Below are 23,307 nucleotides of genomic sequence, written 5' to 3'. Positions count from 1 at the left end.
TTAAACAATATTATTAAGAAAAGTCCTTGTATAGATTATCCTTCTAGTGGAAGATTTTTTCCTTTTAATGTGTGTATTTTAAAGGGAAGAAATCAGCAGTATCAAGTTAATTTTTTCCTTTTGGCATATTGTTGTATTTCTTTATATTCCGAGATAAGTTTAAGCTATATTTTATAATGTTTTATACATAATAAAAAAGTTGTCATTTTGCAGTCTGTTACAACAAAGCTTATAATAACTTAGAACAATACCCTGGTGACCCATCAGTTTCAGGCCATTACACCTGTTGGATAAGAGAGTTACTGCCAGTTCCCATATGACATATCATAACTAGTTCTGGATTTGTCGAAAGAGTGATCAGGATCTACAGAGCTAGTTTAGATGTGTCCAAAACCTTAGATAGGCACTAGGGACAAAAAAGAAAGATGACTCAGTTCACTTTTAAGGCAAACTGACCTAATTTGTACTTACTGGAACACAGCCATCCTTTGAATTTTACAATGCAGTTCTCAATGCAAGTAATGTGTACAGAAATGCATATACCAAGGTAAAGTGTGCATTAAAGTGTATATTGTGGAAAGTAGCATACAAAAATATATTAGGGGGGATTGCTTTGAAAAACTGCATGTAGATGTGTGGATTAAGAGAAATTCACATTAAAATGCTGTTGGATTTTCATGAGGACTTTTTTTTAATTAAAAAATGCAAACTGATGTTGAAATGTGGAGAACTAAAAATATGAGAAACTGAAATTGAGATTCACCCATTCCTAGATGTGCCTAGTGCAAGGTTAAATTTTAAACTCATGACATATCAGAAGCTATTTCTGCAAGTTTCTAGGTAGGTTTGGCTGCTGACATGAAAAACTGCTCTTTGAGAGGCACAGCCCCAAGGCTACCTTAGGTGCTCAGAAGTCTGGCAGTTCTTTGGATCGCAGGCAATGGCAGAAAGGGAGCCCCAAGAGGCTATTGGCCTATGAGGATCTTGCTTTTAGCTCTGTTGTATCCTATGAGTTCTTAAAAGAGTTCTTGTTTATGATCAAGTGTGTCTGGCAGTCAGGGAGTTGTGCTATTTGTGTTTCTATCATTGATGATGTGGTGAAGTACAAAGGTTACCACATTGTTTAATTTCTAAACCAAGATGATTTAGCACCAGTGCTAAAGTCTGAAGTCACACACTGTGTCCGAAAGCCTTGCCCCCTTAATTCAGATATGTGGGGCAGGTTATACTTACTTGGTGAGTAGGAAAGGTGCATGTTCATGTGCACTTTCATGATTACTATGGATACACACACTTTCAAGAGCTGACAGCAGCTGTGGCATAATCATGGTAATGTTAGGTTTGTGCTTGGCAGTAGTTATAACTATGGTTGTGCTTGGTGATGTGGACATTCCAATTTGGATTGTGGCTGCTGTCTTAAATGGCCCTGGGTATGAGACCAGATTCTTAGGATTGAGCCACATGTGACCCTTTAAGGACAGTCAGCACTTCTGGCAATTTAAGATACTGAGAGAGTCATGCCTTAAGCCACCAGTGTTTTACTCTGAGAATTCTATAATCCATTTTTCATTTGGGAAATAATTGCACATTAAACATTGCAGGTTGCAATCTGAATAAATAGTTGGGGGGTTATTGTTTTGTTTGTTACTGTGTTATGTATTGTTGTGTTTTTATATTGTAAACCGCCCTATGATCCTTTGATGAAGGGTGACATAGAAATTTAATAAATGAATGGGGGTTTTTTCCCTCCACTTGGTGGCAGCATAGTCCATGTTTGGCTATCTCAAAATTCAAGTCTGGTTTGCATGTCACATTTAATCAGGGGTAGTGAATGAAGTGCCACAGAATCATAGAATTGGAAAGGACCACGAGGATCATCTAGTCCAGTGCAGGAATATTTTGCCCCTCCAGGTGTTTTGAACTACAACTCCCATCATCCCTGGATGTTGGCAATACTGGCTGAAGCTGATAGGAGTCATGGTCCACAGCATCTCGAGGGCCCTTATTTGCTCACTCTGCATTAAACCATAGCCAGTGCTTTATTTGTTGAATGCAAGTGAGCACTGCTCTGGTCCACAACATTCAAAAGTTCCATTTTGCACCATGCCAGCAGCAACAAACCACAAGCTTTGGCTTGTGGTGTGAACCAAACCCGTGCTTTTGGTTCATTTGGGGGCAAGCAAACTACGAGCCTGGGTTCAAATGGCTTGTTGCTCACAGCAAAGCCAGGAATGTGGGACAGGCATAGTGGGCACTTTGGGACAGTGTACACTCACACACTGTTCATTCACACCTTAACTAGGGCTTAATGTGGTGCCAAAATGAATAGTGGGACAGGGCAGCACCATGGAGCCAGACTTTGGGCAGTGGTATCACTGATACCCCGGGGGGGGGCACTGCAGACACACAAGTGGGAGCACCAGATAGCTTTCACTGTTGCACCCATTCTGCCCCAACCTTGATGTCACTCTGTCCCAGTAAGCACCAGAGATGCCACTTCATGGTCGTGCCCTGCCCCATTGATCACTCCTACATGTGATTCTGCTTCAAATATTATTATTTTTTAATGCTTGGATATTAAAAACCAACTTGCTTTTTTGTGTGTCAGAACGTTTTCAGCAGCTAAGCAAGTTGCATTCGAACGGAAAGTGTTTTGCTGTTTTTATGGAAGTCATAATCATACTGTAGTTCTATCAAGGCTTTACAAGAATTCGTGTAGGCTGGTTTTTAATGACACATTACATTCCTTGTGTAAGTCCAGGGGCACAGCTCAGGAAAGCTCTTGAGCTTTTGGAGCAAGGCAGCTGTTTAATCCCTGTGCTCACTTGTCTGATCAAATTAGGGGAAGCTCTCTGACCTGACTAAAATGAAGCTTAGATAGAGTCCCTTTATAGATATACCTGTAAGCTCATTTTGCCAGGGCGTGTCACTGGTAAAAGCCCTACCCCTTGCTCTGTCTGTACCCGCATGAGCTACAGGGACGACTTAAGAGAATGAGGGATTCTGTGGGTAACCTTAGTTGACTCAGTGGAAACTACAGTTCAGGGACTTCCATAGTTTGAATTTATCCCCCCCACCCCCCGTTAAAATGCCAATTTACAATTTCTTTCTTTGTATTTTTCTCAGCTGAGAATATTAGCATTCCTGCGCGATATGATTATGCAAAGCCATCTTCTCAACCTAGGAGTGTTTTGAGAAAAAGCAGCCATGTGGAGGATTACGAAGGAACTAAGGCAGAGGATAGGACATCTCACAGCCACAGATTTTCACTGTCTGCACCATCTTCTGAAACAAGGCTAAATGATCAAGTGAAGAAATCTGAAAATAGAGCACTTTCTGAAAGTCCTGGTCCTGAGGTCAGAAAATAATTCTGATCTATTGTATATGAATAAAGGGTGGAAGGCAGTCTGAGTGAAGCTCTCACAAGTCCCATTGCTATCCATGGAGAGCTAAACACATATTTAACTCTCTTCTTCTGAAATCACTGAGATAGGTGGTTGGATCATGCCTAAAGTTACCAAGTTTATATTTTGTTCCAACATATACGGATGATTTTACCCTTTGTGTTCTACAATCATTCCATAGCTTTTCACCAGTGAGAAAATGTTAACTTTGACAAGAACAAGCTAGGAATGGTTACATACATATTTTAAGGATGGAAGTGTGCTCCAGTGTGCAACAAAATGATGTTCTAATGTATATGATTCTTCAGCAGTCAAGAGGTTGGAATTCAGGATCTGAACACAGTGAAATATTGTTAAAACGAGCTCTGAGAAAAGGCTCAGTTTACACATAGAGGCTGCATACACACCATACACTTAAAGCATATCCCCTGGCCCCAAATAATCGTAACTGTAGATGGTTAGGGGTGCTAGGCACTGTAGCTCTATGGGGGTAAATTACAGTTTGAAGAAGTGTGGGAGTGCTTTAAATGTGTGGTGTGTGCAGGCAGTAACTCCACTTTCCCAAGAGTAACTCCCATTGAATTCAATAGGAGAACAGCCTGAGAGACGGGGGGGGGGGGGGGGGGAGAGATAAAGAAGCTTGTTTTTCAATTCTAGCAACTGAATTTCTGTAGACCTGAGGTAGGCTAAATCTTACATTGTTTTTAGTCTTTATTTTGGGAGATACATTTGGGGGATTTTCTTTTTTAGAAATCTTTTTAATCTGATATGGATTAATCACAAGTAATGATAGGATGGCCTCTACTTTCATTTTGCATTTTAGGGCCCCTGGATTGCAAGCTCCTCATCCCCATTCCCTATTCATTTTTCATCAGCGGATGAGAGAACTGGAGATTCCAATTTGCCAATATCTGCAGAAGAATCTTCTTCAAAAGGTAAATAATATGACTACACAATATTTTTTTTTCATATTTTTAAAATTGATTTTCCAAGTTTAAAATAAACATATCAACAGACATAAAATAAACAACATCAAAAAAGAAAAAACAAACAAACAAACATATAACCTAACTGTAAAAATTCCATTTTTGTTAACATTGTTAAGTGACTTCCTTGAGTCCCCCTGGCTGAGTTTCCATATAAATCATTGTAGCAGTTTTCCAAAACTAATTTCACGTAAAATTTACATAGTCCTATTAACATCTTATGACTACACAATATTAAAAAAAACAATTACAATTCAGAGAGTGTTACTTTGTAATGCTAAGCGCCTTATAACTTAAGTCACCTTCAAGAACTTAAATACAAGTTGCCCTGAAGTAATATCTGATTGTTAATTGGGAAAGTTTGAAATACACAGTTAATAATGGTCTACTTTAGTTGTCCCTTGATCTTCCATCACTATAAAGGGAATTTGGGGGGCGGGTATTGCTAACATGCTGAAATAGAGAAAGAACACTTTATTTCAAAACAAAAAAAATTCCTTCCAGTAGCACCTTAAAGACCAACTAAGTTAGTTCTTGGTATGAGCTTTCGTGTGCATGCACACTTCTTCAGATACAAGTTATTCTTAAAATACATTTGTCTCGTATAAAATTAATTTTGAGAAAAGCTTGCAAAACTCCAGATACATTCTCTTATCTCTTTCCTTCCCTGGGCCTGTCCAGTGTCTGATCATTAACCCCTGTGAGGCTTCTTTTCTTTCCATGTCAGAAGATGAACAGAAAGAAACCGATAACTGCAATGATCTGAAATTGCTGGAAAGTGGCAGAGAATCCCCTTCTGTGATAGAACTAATGATGACAACAGTTTATGAGAAAAATAAGAAACTTCACAAGTCACCTGAGGATTATTTGGAAGGAAAGCTGCAGGCATTAGAACACAGTGCCATTGAGGATGGATCAAATGAGACAACAAAGGAGGATAAACTTGAACAAAAGGTAGCACTAAGTACTTCAAAGGCTGTGCTGGGTACTTCAAATGATTCATTAAAGGTGTGTTTCATGGACTATTGTCATATAGCCTTAAATTGATACGTATATGCACACATATTCACATTTAAAAAACGTGTTTGGCTGCTACCCGCTTATGACTAAGGAACGATGTTTTGTTTGATAAAACAAAATCAATGCTCGTGGATAAAGACCCCATGGTAATATTGGGAGCAGACATAGGCTTGGATTCAAAGATCCCACTGCACAAGTAGAAGACATTTCTGCTTGTTCAGAGTAAGGTCACTGATTGGCTCACACCCAGACGTGGTTAGTAGTCCCTGAATTCTCTTCCTTCAAGTGCAAAAGATGCTCTGGGGTGTTCTCCAAATTTCTAGAGCCATTTGGAAGCTATAAATAGAAGGAAAATGTGGATCTTGCAGAAATTCTTAGTCCTTGCTATTTGGTTTATATTTCATGAAGGCAGGATTCTGCAATTTTATATCGTGACCCTTCTCAGTATTCAGAGGCTTTTGATTTGGCACACCCAATAGGTGCTGCATAAGTAGTACTATTACTTTTCAGGCTGTACAACCACTTTTCTTTTTCTGGTTTTATTAGGAGGAAGGGGAAGAAAAAGAGACATTTCCACCAAAAGCAAAATCTCCAATAAGCAGGTAGGAAATTTGGTACATTCTTCAGAAGCCTGGTTGTTTTCTTCATTACATATTGGACACAATCACACTGGAAGGTGACATAAATGTTTCCAATTTTCTAAGTCACAAATGGCAAATTTCACCGGCTTAATTCTCTGTATGAGGTAGCATCGGTTCTCTGAGCCCACATTCTGAAATATTATTATTATGATTATTATTTTCCCACCTTTCACCCTAAGGTTCCAGGACAGGTTACAACAATTAAGACCCAATGGTAAAAACAGTTTAAAACAATGTACCATCACAGAAATAAGGTGTTAAGTAGTGCTTTCGCCCCAAACCACATTGTTCTTGTTACTTTTTATATATATATATATATATATATATATATATATATATATATATATATATATGCAGGTTTTGGTGTCCTCGGGTGTCTTCCCGTGTAAAAGTTGGGGTGTCTAGGCGACGTTTCGACGAGGTCTCACTCGTCATCTTCAGGCTGGTGCTTTCGGCTTCTTGTTACTGGACCAGAGCAGGATCTCAGTGTTTGAGTTCCTATAAATACTGTTGAGGAGGTGTGGCCTCTAATGTTCTTGGGCAGAGAGGAAGTTCCCAGGCTAGTGTGCCTTTTCTTCTTTTGTTTCTTAATTACTTGAGGGATATCTTGAGTGATTTCTTGAGTTGTATCCTGAGTACCACTTAGGTGGGTCATTAGGTGTGGATTAGTTGCTAAAGCCTTTGTGTCTTGACCTCTTGAACTTTGTGAAGAGTTTTTCTGGGAAGATGGTTGTACTGCATTTTGTTGTGCTCTGGCTTGGCTTCGTGTATAGGGGCGAGCTGTGGTTTTGTGGTCTGTGCCAGCCAGATCTGTGTAGGGATTGCAGGGGGGTGCAGCATCCGGAGGTGCCACCATGGTTTGGCTACTGGATGGTATCTGTAATTCATCTGTGGAGAGGGTCTGGGTTTGGGTCTGGTGTGGTTGATTGGTGATGGCGTTCTGTGTGCCTCTGGCTCTGGTGTCAGTTTTTGTGGGGAGGGCTAATTTCCAGATGTCTGGCAAGCGGGATGTGTCGTCACGCTTGTTCATGTTGTGAGGGTGTTTCTCTATCTCGATGGCTTCCATGAATTTATTCCATGAATAAACTTAATTAAGTAATTAAGAAACAAAAGAAGAAAAGGCACACTAGCCTGGGAACTTCCTCTCTGCCCAAGAACATTAGAGGCCACACCTCCTCAACAGTATTTATAGGAACTCAAACACTGAGATCCTGCTCTGGTCCAGTAACAAGAAGCCGAAAGCACCAGCCTGAAGATGACGAGTGAGACCTCGTCGAAACGTCGCCTAGACACCCCAACTTTTACACGGGAAGACACCCGAGGACACCAAAACCTGCATTCCTGTACCCGTGAAAATCTACGAAAGCATATATATATATATATATATATATATATATATATATATATATATATATATATTAAAAGGTCATGTGAATGGCTACAGTTTTTTATAAGTTTCTCTGGCATTAATGTTTAAGTGCTGATTATTTTCCATTTAAATTCCTCCAGATTGATTTTTTTTTTTTTGCCCTGAAGCATCATTCCAAATATCAGTTTTTTCAAACTTCTGATTCTTTGTATAGCAAGCATAGTTTTCCTTAAAAGGATTTAAAGCATCTAATGATATTTTATATTTCACCTTTTCTGAAATTCTTGACTCATTAACAAACACACTCAAATTGTTTGTTGAAGCGAAAGGTCCAAACATCAAGAGTGGGTTTAAAGAACACCTACACTAATTCTCATAAAAGACAAGGAGGAAACTTTGAGACTCCTGTAGATCAGCCCCAGACCAAAACCTTATTAGCTAAAGGACAACAAATACCCTCATCTGTGTAGGCCAAGGGATTCTAATGTCAATCTCCAGCTCACAGAGTTAGCTCACAGTTCTTTGTACCTACAAACTTGGGGGCCATTTCTATTATTCCAAATAATTTCATGAGCTAGTTTCTCTCTACAAGGTACAATTGGCTCTGCACATAATGCTTTGGATATCTGAGTCTTGCGCTCAGACTTGACCCAGTCAAGTGCTTTTTGAGACTATTATACACCTGAGAATGTGTATAGCTTCTCGGTAAATGGGGACACCTATCTGCTTTTACATGTCGTATACAAAATTTGGTATGTCATTTTCATTTTACAGATCTTTCAGCTCTACCTACTTGAAGAAAACTGGGAAGCACTCCCCCATCCCGATAAGTACATCATCTCAGTATTTGGGAACATTAAAGGTCTTGGACAATAAGCATTTGCAAAAATTCAGTGCCGAACTTGACAAAGCAGATAGTTTACGGGCAGCTGTCTACCAGGTAACCATTTAATGCTCTGTCATTAAGAATATTTCCCAATTTGCTTTAAGGGAGACATGAACCTTTTAAATTTATGTGTCATTTATTCAGAAAAGATGTGAATATAATAGTCTGCATTTCACCTTGCTGAAAATCAGTTATAGACATTTAAAGGGGCAAAACCTTTTTAAAAACTACAAAAGTTGTTTGAAAAATAATTTCATACTGTATTTCAGATGGTTTAAGTTACAGAGGAGGGCTGCCTGCTAAGTTTTCTTGAAGCAGCCAGTTCAGAGGTTATATTATCCCTGGGATTCTACTAGGATTGGGAGTGGCTCAGGAGCTTGTTCTCCTTTCCCCACCTCTCATTATAGATAACAAGAGGCAAGATTAACATTTATTTATATGTAAATCTCACACACCCCACTTCCTGCCTTAAGGAGTCGTTCCTGAAAGTTGGTGAAGCTTAAAGGAGCAGCCTTTAACACTGCATGAGGAGTTATGATTTGGAAAGGGGATTGCCTGATAAGAAAGACTTGTGTATACCTAGGACATTCTTTTTAATCTCAGCACAAAAGTCCTGCTCTTCCATATATCAAATTATGAGAGCAGCTGGGATATCCTGTGTAAGAAAAACAGATTATCCCTCTGTGAAAAGGTAATTTCATCCTGGTTAGGTCTGAAAATTGCCTGTTACAGCTTTCTCCTTTTTTCATCCCTTCCATAGGACTGGTTGGAAAAGAAAAGAATCTTTCTGTTGGAACTACAAAGAATAAAAAGAAACAAAGCTGAGAACTTGAGGGAAAAGAATGAAAAGGTTTGTTCTGAAAATAGTTCGTCTTAAAGGGACTTGTTATAGCATATACAGTGGTGCCCCGCAAGACGAATGCCTCGCAAGACAGAAAACCCGCTAGACGAAAGGGTTTTCCGTTTCTGAGCTGCTTCGCAAGACGATTTTCCCTATGGGCTTGCTTTGCAAGACGAAACGTCTTGCTAGTCTTGCGATTTCCCCCCCACTACCCCCCCCTTTTTCAAAGCCGCTAAGCCGCTAATAGCCTTTTAGCAGCTTAGCCGCTAATCCTTTAATAGCCGCTAAGCCGCTAAACCGCTAATAGCGCTAATCCGCTTAGCCGCTAATAGGGTTGCTTCGCAAGACGAAAAAACCGCTAGACGAAGAGAATCGTGGAACGAATTCTTTTCGTCTTGCGAGGCACCACTGTAGTTTTCCACATGCTAAATGCTAACATTGAGATTCAACCTTGTGTGACCCACGCATCCACTGATGCAGTAGAGCTAACTGCTTTCTCTGTTCCTATCCACAGCCCCTCACACACCCCTGTTGTTTCTAGCAGCAGCACTAATGTCTTTGTAGGATATGTTTAGTGAGCACCTTGCTTACAGGGCTTTGAGGAGACTCCCTCATCGGCTTAGTGCCCAGTGCGTGTTTCCTGCTCACACAGCCCAAAATCCGCCCCTCTTGTAATCCAGAACATCTGGAGGGCATAGGCTGATCTGAAAGGACAATGAGATTGAACAAAGGTAGCATAACAGTGGTTGCTGCTTACGAGAAACTAGAAGAATGTTCCCTGGAAATTTTTCTTCAAGGTGGACAGAAGCAAATTAAGAGGGACGCAGACACTTCTCACAATAGCGACACATCTATGTAACCGCCTGCACATTTGAGGCAAATAGTTTTGAAATAACTTTAATTAACCTCAAGGTAGTTTTCTGTTTGGGACGCGGGTGGCGCTGTGGGTTAAACCTCAGCGCCTAGGACTTGCCGATCGCATGGTCGGCGGTTCGAATCCCCGTGGCGGGGTGCGCTCCCGTTGCTCGGTCCCAGCGCCTGCCAACCTAGCAGTTTGAAAGCACCCCCGGGTGCAAGTAGATAAATAGGGACCGCTTACTAGCGGGAAGGTAAACGGCGTTTCCGTGTGCGGCTCTGGCTCGCCAGAGCAGCGATGTCATGCTGGCCACGTGACCCGGAAGTGTCTCCGGACAGTGCTGGCTCCCGGCCTATAGAGTGAGATGAGCGCACAACCCTAGAGTCTGTCAAGACTGGCCCATACAGGCAGGGGTACCTTTACCTTTAGTTTTCTGTTTAAACAAAACCAAGGCCTAGCCAGTAGATAGGATGCTAAGTAGTAAATTTCCTGCATTACGAGGCAGATATAGTCTTACGAGAACAGTAACTAGCAGGGCACACAAATTACTGTGGTACACATGTTTGCTTGACCTTTTCCCAATTAAGTCCAGACATAATAATACTGAGCTCTCTCTTTTTGAACAATGCCAATGTTGCTTCCCACATAGGAAGCAGCTGCTAAGAAAGAAGAAGCACTTGCGTCCTTTGAAGCCTGGAAGGCCATGAAAGAAAAAGAAGCAAAGAAACTGGCTGAGAAGAAAAGGCTAGAAGAGGCCAAGAAAAAGATGGAAGCAGAACTGAATGAGAAGAAGAAGGAAGAGGCCCAAAAGGCAGTGAGACAATTTCATATTGCAAACATTAAATTGGGGAGAGAGGACTGATGCAGACAAATGGACTCTGCCGCTAATGTTCACGATACTTCCGCACATTTACAATTCATCTTAATAAGTGTCGAATTCTGTAAATGAATTGCATACATAAACCAATTACCCGCAGTAGGATACCTTCCTTTTCTTTACTCTTGACAGCAACATATGCATGAACAAAACAATTTTGCAAGTGGATCTTGTTATCTGTGAGGCCTAGTAATGGGACAAAATCTATAAAACCCGGCTGCAAGCTTTAATCAGTACACTAATCAATAAAACTTCAGCGAGTTAATTGGCAAGGGCCAGTTCTAATTGGTGATGCTGAGAGTTAAGGACTTGCTCGTTTCTAACCTGGTTTGATTCTGGTGCGTTACCATAATACAGAATAAAAGAAAACATTGAGGACATGGGATATAGCCTGAAGACTGTATAGGAGCAAGTTAGTGCAGAATACAGCAGCCTGGTCAGTGGACAAATAGAGTATATTGTACCATTTTGGAACTACTACACTGGCTGTCAATACATTTCCAGGCATAATTAAATTGCTTTTTTTAAACTATAAAACTCTAAATAAGAATGATATGCCCCATGCACCCTTTTCTCAGATTCAGCCTCTCTTCAACAACTGTCCAGCAGCGGGTCATTTTTTTCTTTTCCCCAATGCATTCCTCCAAAAACACCCCCATCCAGAAATAGTCGGTAATAAAATTCATTCTCCTTTGGTTGGGGCGGGGGGAGCATAGCAAAACCTAATCAAATTCCTTGTAAAGCATAAATCCAAAGCCTCCCCTCTTTTTCAAAGTATCAGAGTAGCAACTACACACATTTTTTCATTAGGAGGAAAAAAGACTATTTGAAAATAATAATTATAATTATTTATTACTTATACCCCACCCTTCTGGCCAGGCCTCCCCAGCCACACTGGGTGGCTCCCAACAAAATATTAAAAACACAATAAAACATTAAAAACTTCCCTAAACAGGGCTGCCTTCAGATATCTTTTAAAAGTCAGATAGTTCTTTATCTCCTTGGCATCTAATGGGAGGGTGTTCCACAGGGCAGGTGCCACTACTGAGAAGGCCCTGTCCTCCCCCTTTCCTTCCACAGCTGTTGTAGGGATTCTTAAGCTTCAGAAAACCATTTAAATAGTTTCTAAAGCCCAGTCCCGGTTCTGTCGGCAGCTGATTGATTGCAGCCCATTTGCATATGATGCTTTGGGAGCACCTCTTGATTAATGCCAATTATCCAGATTGAGGAGGAACCTTCCACAAATCATGCCAGTAACAGAGGCTCGTGCAAGGCGGGGCCACATTCCCAGGTCACTCCCCTTCTGCCTTCCAAATTGGCAGACCCGGGATTGTGCGACACTGCGGGATTCAGTGAACTTCCCAGACCCCACTGGAAAGCATTGGGAGGCTTTATGCCCCATTCTCTCCCTTTCCCCTTGCCTGAACTTCGCAGCCTCCAGAGGGCTATGAAGAACAACAGCCATTGACTCGTAGGCATGGCCAGAAACCGGATTTGTTTAATCATATTTTAATAATTTGATCTTCCAAACTGCTCTGGGAGGCACGCTGAAAAGCAGCTAATAAACTGCTCAGATTAAATACATAAAGCGCAGGTGCCTTTTCCTTCTTTTAATGTTAGGTTTGCTTGTTAACTAATTTTGCACTGTGCACATTTAAGCAATGAATTGACTGGTTTAGAGCAGATTATTAATCAAGTAGAACTTATTAAATTGCTTGACCACCCTGATAAGCTCTCCTCGGTTCACATCCCTGATGGAGTTGTTGCTTTCTTTAGGCTTTTGAGAAATGGAAAGAAAAGAAAGCTGAATATTTAAAACAACAAATAGAGAGGAAGAAAAGAGTTGAAAGATTAAAGAAGAAGAAAGAAGAGGAGGTTGTTGCAGAGAAGAAGAAAGACAGCACATCCGCTGTTGAAAAATGGTACAGTTGTTATAATCATTGTTGGTAGCAGCAGCAGCAGCAGTAGTATAAAAGACTTTAAAAGTACCTGACATTTTCTAAACACTGTGTATATTAAAAGATAAAGCAGTCCTTTCCTACAGGCTCTCAAGTCTAATAGACATGATACAAAAGGGAAAAGGAATGTGGAGGGCAGTAGAAAACAAGCATTGGAGTCATTTTTCCTTCTCTGACCAGTGGATGTATGGGGCCAGGTCACAGAATTGCAGAGTTCGAAAGGGACCCTGAGGGTCATCTAGTCCAACCCCCTGCAATGCAGGAATCTCAGCTAAAACATCCATGGTCTCCCTGGAAGGCAGGAGGTGCAGCTTCCCGACGGCCCTTGATACCCTGGCTGGTGGCAGAGGCCTGCATATACCTCCATTTGGTTTTTATACAACATTGTAATGATGCAGGCAAGCACCTGAATCTAACAATGCTAAGTATATGTTGTCTCTGTGTTACAGCGTTGTTTTGTGTTATTTGAGTAGGATGCATACATTTCCCATTTCCTTTATGTATTAAAACATTTTCTCCTTATCCTTTAGGAACGAGAAAAAAGAGGAATTCCTGAAGCAAAAGAAAAAAGAAAAAACCCAAGAAAGAAGAAAACAAATAGAACAAGAAGTTGAGAAGGAAGAAAAGGATAAAAGAGCGATAGAAGAATATGAAAAATGGCTGGTAAGTGTTTGCACTTGTGATAATGTCCAAGATTTGACATACTGTATAGAAAATTTGGCCAGTGAACTTTCAATGTTTTAAAATCCCCAGATGGTGGCAGTATAATCTCTCTTCCTACAATTGTTGGATCTAGAACTTAGAAATCAACCTTCAGATGTATGTGCAATACCTAGCATTCTGCAGACATGTATTAGATTTCTGCCTTTAAAGTAAGATGCTGCGTAGATGATGTAGAGGAAAAGTGTTATTTTGCACGCTTTGCGGGATTTCCTGGAAGCGTGTTTGAATTTCCCAGTAGACATGCTTTTGTCTTGAGGGACTTGGAGAGTGGAGTGCAGAGGGCAGCTACTAAATTTAAGAGGGCACCTGCTCAACAATGCAGGGTCTTGTGACCCTTGACATTAAGAATATGTAACAAGGTTTATTTTAGATATCATAATCACCTAAGGATGGCTGGGATGGCTAATTTGTGGCCCTCCAGATGCTTCTGTTTCTGTAGAACATGACGGCTGCCTCACAAAGATTTTGGTATGTATACCACTGCCTTACTAGCAGTTTCTTGTCCCAGTGCTATAGTCGGTGACAGTAGAGTCTTCTCTTCTCCTGTTCACTGTCAGGAAGAGCCGCTGCTTCTGCAAAGCCATGTCAGCCCAGCAAAGAACCAGCAAAGTCTAGCAGCAGCAGCAGCTGCCCAAGTGAGTGAGTGAATGTAGATGCAAGGAAATGGTTTCATAGATGAGGATTTCCATTATTCAGAGTTGATAGAATAGTTATGACTTAAGCTTTATACTTATAAATAGATGTTGTGGCATAAATGTGTGTGGAAATGGGGGGGTTAGCTATTAGAAGTCACTTCACTCTGAGCCAGCCTTCACCAACCTGGTGCCTCCAGATGCTGGCTGGGCCTGAACATCTGGAGGGCACCAGATGCACAAAAATCGCTCTAAGAAGTTTCACGGTGGACAGGAGCCAACACCTCCAGTACTGGCATGCAAAGAGAAGCAGTGGCGTATATAATGTGAGCCACGTTCTTGGAACAGGAAAAGAAAAGTATGGTCTGTGTTACGCAGTGTGGTCACATCAAACGTGCATTAGCTTGTGTGAATTCAGTTACATGTGCTTGGCTCTGGCGGTGGTCTTTCCAATGACTGTTGCAGCAGAGAAAGGGGAGAGACTAAGGGAAGAGGGAGTCAGGCAGGCAGGCAGAGGAAGAAGACATCCCAGCTCCCTTGACTTCAGAAGGAAGGAAAGAGGCAGACAAAGAGAAATGCAGGCAGAAAAAGGCTGGAATGGATCCGGAATGGAGCTGCAGCATCTGCCTAAATCTAAACAAGCCTAGTCCTGCCTCTGCCAGATACAAGTTAGTTGAGTGGCTAGCATGAGTAATGGATTGCGCAGTGAAGGGGAGCCAGCATGGTGTAGCAGCTACAATGTTAGGGTACAACTGCAGAGACCCAAGTTCAACTCCCCATTCGGCCATGGTGCTCTCTGTGTAACCTTGTGCCGGTCTCTCTCTCTCTGCCTGGGCTCTGAGGTCTGCAGGGAAAGGCCTTCGTGTTTTCCCAGTTGATGTAGCCTGCAGGGCCTCCTCTGTCGTGGCACCTTGTTTGTGGAATTCTGAAGCAATGTCACTATCAGGCTTCCAACACCACTTAACAAAACATCTTCCTAACCAGGCCTTTGGAAAAAACTGGGGTCAATGCCAGCTCTCAGTGATGTGATCTCTTTGCTGTACTGTTGTTGCTTGGGGTTTCAATATGAGACACCATATTTTATTGTTTTAATGTAATTGTAGTAAACCACTCTGGGATTATAATTGACGAAGGGTGGTTTGTAAATTGACAAATAAAACAAGATAAAATAAAATTCATTGGGTTGGCTGTGAGAATAAGAAGGAGGAGGGAACCACATACGCTGCCCTGATCTCATTTTAAGAGGGGTAGGATGATGGTGATGATACATACGAAGATCTCCTTTTCCCTCTTATGGCCTGTTTTGCCTATTCATAGAAACCGAAAGAGAGAGATTAAAGAAACATAAAAGGACTTCCGGTTCTCTATTCTGCAGCTAAATATATTATTCACGCATTAAAATCCAACCATTCTGTAAACCAGAATTTTTCAATCTTCAAATCTCAATATTACAAGTTCATTTTCTCTTTCATGCAAAAGGTCCGTAAGAAGTTTCCAGTCCTGAATAAATGTCGATAATGTTTTTTTTTCTTCTAATTAAGCACATTAACTTTGCCATCTCAGCCAAGTCAATAGTTTTATCGGCAATTCCTCTATAGTGGGTAGGGCTATATCTTTCCATCTTTGTGCAAATAGCAGTCTCACCACTGCAATAATATATTGGCGTAATCTTCCTTAATCCCTTTCCAGTTGTATGTCCATTAACCCTAAAACAAAGAGTTCCCTGGCTTGAATTGAATATTAGCCTTTAAAATCTGTTGTATCAATATATGTATTTGTATCCAATATTTTTTAGTCTTTTTACATGTCCACCAAGCATGATAAAATGTCCCTTCGTGTTCTTGGCATTTGAAACTCCTTTATACATTCTCAGGAGATAAGTACCAATGATACATCATTTTTTTTAAATTCTCTTTAGTTTGTTCCAGGCTATTTAAAGCTTGCTTTGTTAGTGCTGACCTTATCCTACGCACAAACATCTGCTTGGTGATCTGAAAATACATGTATTAAGATTAACATCTCTAGGGTCAATAGGTCAACGGTACATCTGCTAAGTGTTATTTCAGCATTGTGCATGTTTTAAATCTGTACATCATAGCTTTATATATAACTTTAAAGTTTAAAAAGGGCCCCTTGAGTCCTCTCAAGAGTACTGATCATGCTCCTATTGTATAAGAAAGTTATGTTTATGTACAACTAGCATATAGCCAAAATCGAAGAATAAGCTAAAATTGCCCTCCAAATTATATGCTTTGTGAGCATCTGTTATGCCACATTGAATAGATTGTTGTGCTGGTTTTAAATGGATGTATTTGAAATATTTGCGATTGTGCTGTAAAGGCAGCTATCTTTATAAAGAGCGTCATAGCAACTGCTGGTGTTCATTAAGTTACAGGAATTTATAAACGTACTCCACCAAAATTTGAAAATATTTATAACCAGAACAGACTGGATACTTTGTTTAAATGAGTGAACTATTGAAAAAAAGGTTGTTTTAGCTGCCTGGTGCTATATTGGAAGCTATAACAAAGCCATTAAGACTGCATGGAACTGTTAGCATGAAATGGGGATGACTGATTTATTTTAACTTAATTATTGAAGTCCACTTTCATAACAATGTATGGCACTGTAAATAAACATGCAGCTCTGCCAAGCTAAATAATAATTAAGAGACAAGTACATAGAAATAGGCATCTGGTGCATCTGTAATTTTGTAAAGGAAGCTAACGTTGTCTTGTGGAGAACAAATTGCAAACTAATCTAGCATTTCTAATCCAGGCAGTGTGCTGCTAACTATCTCAATGCGCTTGATTGTAAACAGGAGAAGAAAGAAATGAACCAGATGATACAGACAAAGCAAAAGAAACTCCAGGTCATCCTTGAAGATGAAACTCCACCTCCATGGAGCCCACCTGGCAAAGTTGTTTCTTCAAGAAGCTACTGAGATGCCCAGGGCCATGAGGGAACGTTCCAACCTTCTGCCATTGTCTAATCACCGTTATTGCACAACATCTGATTTTAACATGAATTGAAATTGGCTCTTTCATTCTTTCGGTGTAGGTGGTGATTTGGCTCTTTGGTATGGGAACGCCATCTGTCCTAAAGACGTGGTGCTCAGTGTGTAGCACACCATTTCCCAGAATGCAAGCTGCACAGTTTATAGCACTACGCTAAGTAGGTCAGGGTGTTTTTTTTTCATCAAAGCGATCAGCAGATTAAAAAATACTGAGTGCAGTAGTAAACAGAAGCTGCTGTAGCACACCGTTGTTGATGGAAAAGATATTTGGAATACCAAGAGGGCAATAATTTTCAATTAGAGGGGAGCAGTTTAAGGAGCTGTGATTTGTCCCGAAAGTGCTTCTTAAAGCCTTAGAAGATCTTTTTAAATTACAGCGAGCTCCTCTAATACTTTGTGATGTAAGATTTTATTTTATTCTATACCACCATAAGGGCTCTTGAGGTGGTTCCCAACAATAAAAATATAATCCTGATAGAATAAATATTAGAGAACAGCAGAACCACTATAAAAATATGCAAAAGAAAAGCAGTAGCCAGAAAAGTTAACATACGGCTAAAACTCATAAAACCTAACAAAAGAAAGACCTCTTGACTGCCTGCCTAGAATTTGGGTTCGTCCAAATGAATGAAGAAAAGGATTGGCAGTGACAGGGGCCCAATGTGTGGCTGCAGTGAGAAAGATGAGCTACATGTCACAGATCAGAAAAGGAGTTGAAAACGAAGCAGCCAGTATCATGTTTTAATACAAACCTGTATGCAACCACACTTGGAATACTGTGTACAGTTGTTGTCAGCACACCTCAAAATTCATAGTGTAGACCTGGATGAGGGTGTAGAAAGGGCGACCCAAATGATCAGTGGGCTGGAGCAACTCCCTCAATAGGAAAGGTGACAAGATTCGGGGCTTTTGAGTTTAGAAGAAAGGCAAGAAGGGGAAAGGACATGATAGAGGTGTGCAAGATTGCACAGTGTGGAGAAGATGGATTGATTGGGACCAGGACCCCAGGTCATCCAATGAAGCTGAACGGTGGGAGAGACAGGGAACTCCTCTTGCAGACAGCCCATAGGTATAGAGTGGAATTCGGTACCACAAAATATCATGATCACCAACTTGGACGGTTTTAAAAGGGAGTTGGACAGATGCACGGAGGATAAGGCTGTCAGTGGCTGCTAGTCATGATTCCTATTTTACTTCCAGTATTAGAGGCAGTAGCACTTCTGAATACTAGCTGCTGGGGAAATACTGTTGCACAAAAGGATTCTTCACACTGCTCACTGTATTTCCCTATACACAATGCTATAAAATTAAAAATAGATGCTTGCATGTGTGAACAGACCTTCAGCTGCAATCTGTAGCAAATGACTTCCAGGGTTTATCCACCGTAAGCGGCTAGATGAACCAGGCATGTGCATTTACTGTGATACATTTTTAAAATGTCTTTTTTTTACATGAAATCCATAATTTAATATGTTCTTTTCAGGCCTGTGTGGATCTAAAAGCTTGATCTAAAAAAGACACAGAGAGAGAGAAAGAAAGAGAGATTTCATTTGAGGCACAGGCTATTTCTAACAGACCTAAATCCTGCTTTCAGATGCTTTCACACAAACAGTCCCTTTACCAACATTGTTTTCTGACAGAATGAACATTCATACTTAACGTAGATTTCATGAAATTGCTGAATCACGACTGAAGCAGTTCAAGAGCCATAGCCTTGTCTTTTGGTTTTAATGACAAAACCTATTTAATTGGCAGTTTGGCATAGAGTTGTGGCACCTCCACCATTAGCCATGCCCTTCTGTCTGCAGTTATTTCAGAATCTGTGTCAGGGTACTCTTAATCACACGGAAGCAACTACAGCTTCTGCTGACCTCAAGAGGGAATGGTGAAATATTTGTGAGCCCTGACTCACAGATGGGAATTGTCTCTTCAGCTCTGGTTGACTGAATTAAAATGTATTGTGTTCATTCTCTCTTATGGAGAAAATATTGTTGAACCAGCACTGCTAGTTCATTTAGCTGTTTTGGGTTGTGGACGTCAGAGTCGTAGCAGAGCATAGTCCTTGGGGGTTGCCTCTTGGGCAAGGCTTGGGAAACTGAGGCCCAGGGTCCAAATACAGCCCCCCACCCCACTCCTACATGCCTCACTCCTCAATGGCCCTGCTTTGCATCCTCCTTGAGGAAGGATGATAGAGAGGGGTGTGTGAGAGGATGTAGAAATAAGCCCACTGCACAAGGGTAGTGCTTCCATTCATTGCCCCACTCACTTTTGGATCTGGCCCCAGACTGATCCAGGCATTGGGAGCGGATTAGGCCACATGCACCCTTCACAGTGCAACCCAAGATCTCTGTAGAGGCAACAGGAAACAGTTGTTGCCTTGCTCTTTAGTCTTTCAGCCTAAAGAGATCTGAAATCAACTGGATTGGCAGACAACTGCTTCTCTGGGTACTTTTTGTCAGGTGAGAGGAAAGCAAGTGGAAAGAACAGTTTCCTTCCTTATCCCTAATTTTTTTTCAAAGGTCTCCACTTGTTCTCCTACGTGTGAGTCAGTTACAAAGACCAGCAATGCTTTTATTTCGTTGATCTTGGCGCACAGGATAATGACTGTCTATAAAAATGAAAAGAAACCAGTAAAAATAGATAGGGCAAATCATTTCTACTAAACTGTTTGTGAGTTGTTTTCTGTCTTTTAGCAGAGGCAGACATCTCAGAAGTTTGCTTTGTTACACCAGACTTTGCAATAAGTAACAATCTTGTTTCAAGACCCTGGCAGACAATGGCATGTGGTTTTAACATTCTGTAAAGAGCTAATTTCTCTTTGGACTTCAGAAGCTATTTGAGGGGCGTTACAAAAAAAATAATTGTTTTTTAGGTTGTTTTGCCAGAATCAAAATAGAAATTGTGTGAAACTCATTTCATCATAACACTTCTGACAGTTAGTTACAATAGTAAGCTATTAAAACCACTCCTGCTTTTATTTTGGCTTACTTTCCTCAGCTTTTAAAACAATTCTGAGGTAAAACAGCAGTGTTTTGAAGGGACTACCATGGCTCCTGCCTTCTACTTTTTAGATACCTTCTGCTGGTTAAAGAAATGATGGCAAACCTCTTTGCAGAGATAATATACTTTAAACACCCTACTTAACACAATTAGGTGTGCTACCCTTTTTCTTTTTTAGATCTTTAAGAAACTTTTCCATCACATTAATGCTACAATCATTTATATGCATCCTGTTAGGCTGTCAGCCTGTGCTGCCGAGCATGAGATAAACAGATTAGCTATGCAAAATGTTATTTAGCTCAAATGAAAGGCTCCTTCAAATGAGACAAATTCTCTACCTGGAAAGCACATAGTGATGGGGTAGTCTGTCCCATAACCCCACATAATTCTTTCAAATTTGGACACAGTGAAATTAAACACAAGTTTCCATCGCCGTCTGCATGCAATCTGCATTCTCTTCCATACACCAATGTTACTTCCGTGTGTGACATACTGCATTTAAAAGTGGTTCTAGATGGGACTGGTTTTGCCCAGAAAGAGGCTGTAATGCAGTACTTAGGAAAAGTTACAACTGCGGCTGTTACTTTACTTTCCATCTGGAGGAAATAAGTGCTACTGTTTATGCTAAGCGATGAATGTGCCGCCATTATAGTTAGAAACAATCTGTCAGTGTTCAACTTGTAATATGCTGTGTAGAACAGAAAAAAATGATGTGCTTTTTTGCCCAGAGGGTTTTCTGTTTAAGAAAAGTTGGTCAAAACTGAGGGGAAAGAAGCAACTGTCAACTTTAATGTCAATTTTGATACACAGCAATGGGTAAACGGATTAAGTGGTACAAGGAAGACAAAAAGGTAGGTCTGTGTTAGTTCAGAAAAATTGTCTTTCTGTTGTTTTTTCAAGTTTACTCATCCTTTATATTTTGTGTTAAAATGTTCCAGTGTGCAGAAAGATATTTGTTCTCTGGGTAGCCTCTATTTCTCCAGCACTCTGAAATCATAAAATTAATTGCTTGGCCTCAACCAGAGGTTTTCAACCTTTTGAGCCCGCAGCTCCCTTGACCAGCTACATTCTTTCTGTGGCACCCATTTGGGACTAAGGAGCCCAGTTATGTCACCCCTTGCCTGCAGAGCTGGCAGCCTCCCACCCTTTTTCAAACACCCTCCTTTGTGGAGTGTTCCCTCAACCTCCTCTCTCCTTTCCCCTCTGCTTGGGAGCTTGTAGCCAAGGCTGCTGCAACAAACAGCTGTGCAAGCCTTTGGGAGGCAGAGATGCAGGAGGGCATCGGAGAGAGAAGGAAAGAGGGACAGAGGCCAATGTTGCCATTGGCACCCCTGACCATCATTCAAGGCACCACTTGTTGTAAACCACTGGCCTAGGCAATGAAACCAATAGGGAGCCTGCCTGGTCACAATCACTCTTTAGTACTCTGCACATCCACCAGTCACTGGTAAGTGTGTCCTGCCACTGCCTCCATTCCTCTTGATAGGTGCAAGCCACTGAGCTAGACAGTCAGCTCAGCTGGGGAAGCAACGCTTCCTCATGACTTGCCTCTTGCCCATGCGACCACCTGCCAACTCCAGACCATGGTTGCAGCAATCATCCTTGAGAATGTTTCTTCCTATAAAAAGAGTAGGAAGTTTCTACATTCTAAATCCCTTGATACATGCATGTGATTTGGCAGGACAACGTGTTTTAAACCCACTTTCTTGCTCTGCATGGAAGTTGTTATTTCCAATTTTCCATTTGTGGCACAGTTATAGTCTGAACCACAGTGTGATCCCGGGGGTGGGTGGGTGAGATATCATGTATGAACGTTTTGCTAGGTGGCGAGAGACTTTTAAGCATGTCGTGGCTCGGTACTTTAGATGAGAGCTTTTTCTGCGAGCTCCACCCTCCGGTGCATGCAGGATCCACTTTTGGGTACACCCCATATCCTATCCAGGTACCAGAATTCATTATTCTAATGCAATTTTTCTCTGCTCAAGTAATATAAGTCGCAGTATCATAGAATTTTAGAGTTGGAAGGGACCCTGAGGGCCACACAGGAATGTTTTGCCAAATGAGGGGCTCAAACCCACAACCCAGAGATTAAAAGTCTTGTGCTCTCCCAACTGAGCTATCCCCCATCTTTCACCTTTATCATCTGTCTCTTCCCCCACCCCACCCACCCTGTATATTAGATTTGTTTCTTTCTTCCCTTCCTCTAAATTTTTTTCTTTCCTTCTGTTTCCTCCACTTCTTTCATGGTTATTCTCTCAGCAACTGTCTGCAGTTTTGCATGGAGGCTTCACTCACATTTTGGGGAACTATAGTTATGATACTAACCTGCACACAAGGCAAGTCCTTTTTCTGAAGTACCAATTTGCCTCCTTTGGCTACCTCGTAGCTATTTCATCTAAAGTTGTATTTCTCAGCTTCCCGTTTTGATTAGGATCTAGATAATTAGAAAGGTACTTTTAAAGGTTGTATTTATTCAGGAAATTATTGTAGCTGGTGACTCAGAAGAGATAACAACGTATGCCTGAATGTGGCATATTAAACAACAGCAAATTCCAGTCTTCAGCAGCTAGAAGATAATGGTTTGAGAAAAAAGGATGGTGGAGATGACACACTGCCTCTGTGGCATGTTTCCTTATTTTTTAAGATGGGAAGCAAAATTATAGGCAAGTTAAAATATATGTTATTTTGTGAAACTGGCTGTGTATGATTACTGTGCACTGATTTATTTGTTTTTTAAAGAAACTTGTGTGGTATATTTTATTTATTTCTACAAAACATGTTTTCCCCCCCGTAAGCAGATGCTGTCGCTATATTGCACATTTTGAATATTTTTATATGTACAATAAACTCTATTTTCCTATTTGGATTATGGTTTTATTTAGCCCTTAGAAGAATGAAGCACAATGAAGATCTTTCCATTTAACCAGAAGCCCTGCAGATACCACCCAATTCCCATAATCCCTAACCATTCCTAACTCCTCCAACAGTCTTTGTCCACTGACACTGCAAACCCTTAGGGTGATAATTCAGCTCAGTATTACTGTGGACCAACTGAAATTAACTTAGTCATGTTAATTGATTTCAGTAGGTCTCCTCTC

At 40.9% G+C, this 23,307-nt stretch overlaps 1 protein-coding gene across 10 annotated transcripts in view; it reads left to right on the top strand.

Annotated features, from left to right (window-relative positions):
* Window positions 1–23,069, top strand: part of MAP9 (microtubule associated protein 9) — a 28,751-nt gene extending 5,682 nt beyond the window's left edge. For 6 of the 10 annotated variants that reach the window (XM_077934120.1, XM_077934127.1, XM_077934125.1 and 3 more), the window contains 11 exons: window positions 3,127–3,356; window positions 4,228–4,339; window positions 5,118–5,398; window positions 5,957–6,012; window positions 8,195–8,360; window positions 9,067–9,156; window positions 10,653–10,817; window positions 12,657–12,802; window positions 13,369–13,501; window positions 14,119–14,196; window positions 17,015–23,069. In XM_077934120.1, coding sequence (XP_077790246.1) covers window positions 3,127–3,356; window positions 4,228–4,339; window positions 5,118–5,398; window positions 5,957–6,012; window positions 8,195–8,360; window positions 9,067–9,156; window positions 10,653–10,817; window positions 12,657–12,802; window positions 13,369–13,501; window positions 14,119–14,196; window positions 17,015–17,137 — 1,580 coding nt within the window. In that variant the 3' untranslated portion in view covers window positions 17,138–23,069. The remainder of the gene's footprint in view (window positions 1–3,126; window positions 3,357–4,227; window positions 4,340–5,117; window positions 5,399–5,956; window positions 6,013–8,194; window positions 8,361–9,066; window positions 9,157–10,652; window positions 10,818–12,656; window positions 12,803–13,368; window positions 13,502–14,118; window positions 14,197–17,014) is intronic. The other 4 variants (XM_077934121.1, XM_028743950.2, XM_077934122.1 and 1 more) reach the window with 4 other exon arrangements.
* Window positions 23,070–23,307: the final 238 nt, after the last annotated feature.

This window comes from Podarcis muralis, chromosome 9 (assembly GCF_964188315.1).
Source record: "Podarcis muralis chromosome 9, rPodMur119.hap1.1, whole genome shotgun sequence".
Lineage (NCBI taxonomy): Eukaryota > Metazoa > Chordata > Lepidosauria > Squamata > Lacertidae > Podarcis > Podarcis muralis.
This window is presented reverse-complemented; position numbering and strand designations above follow the sequence as displayed.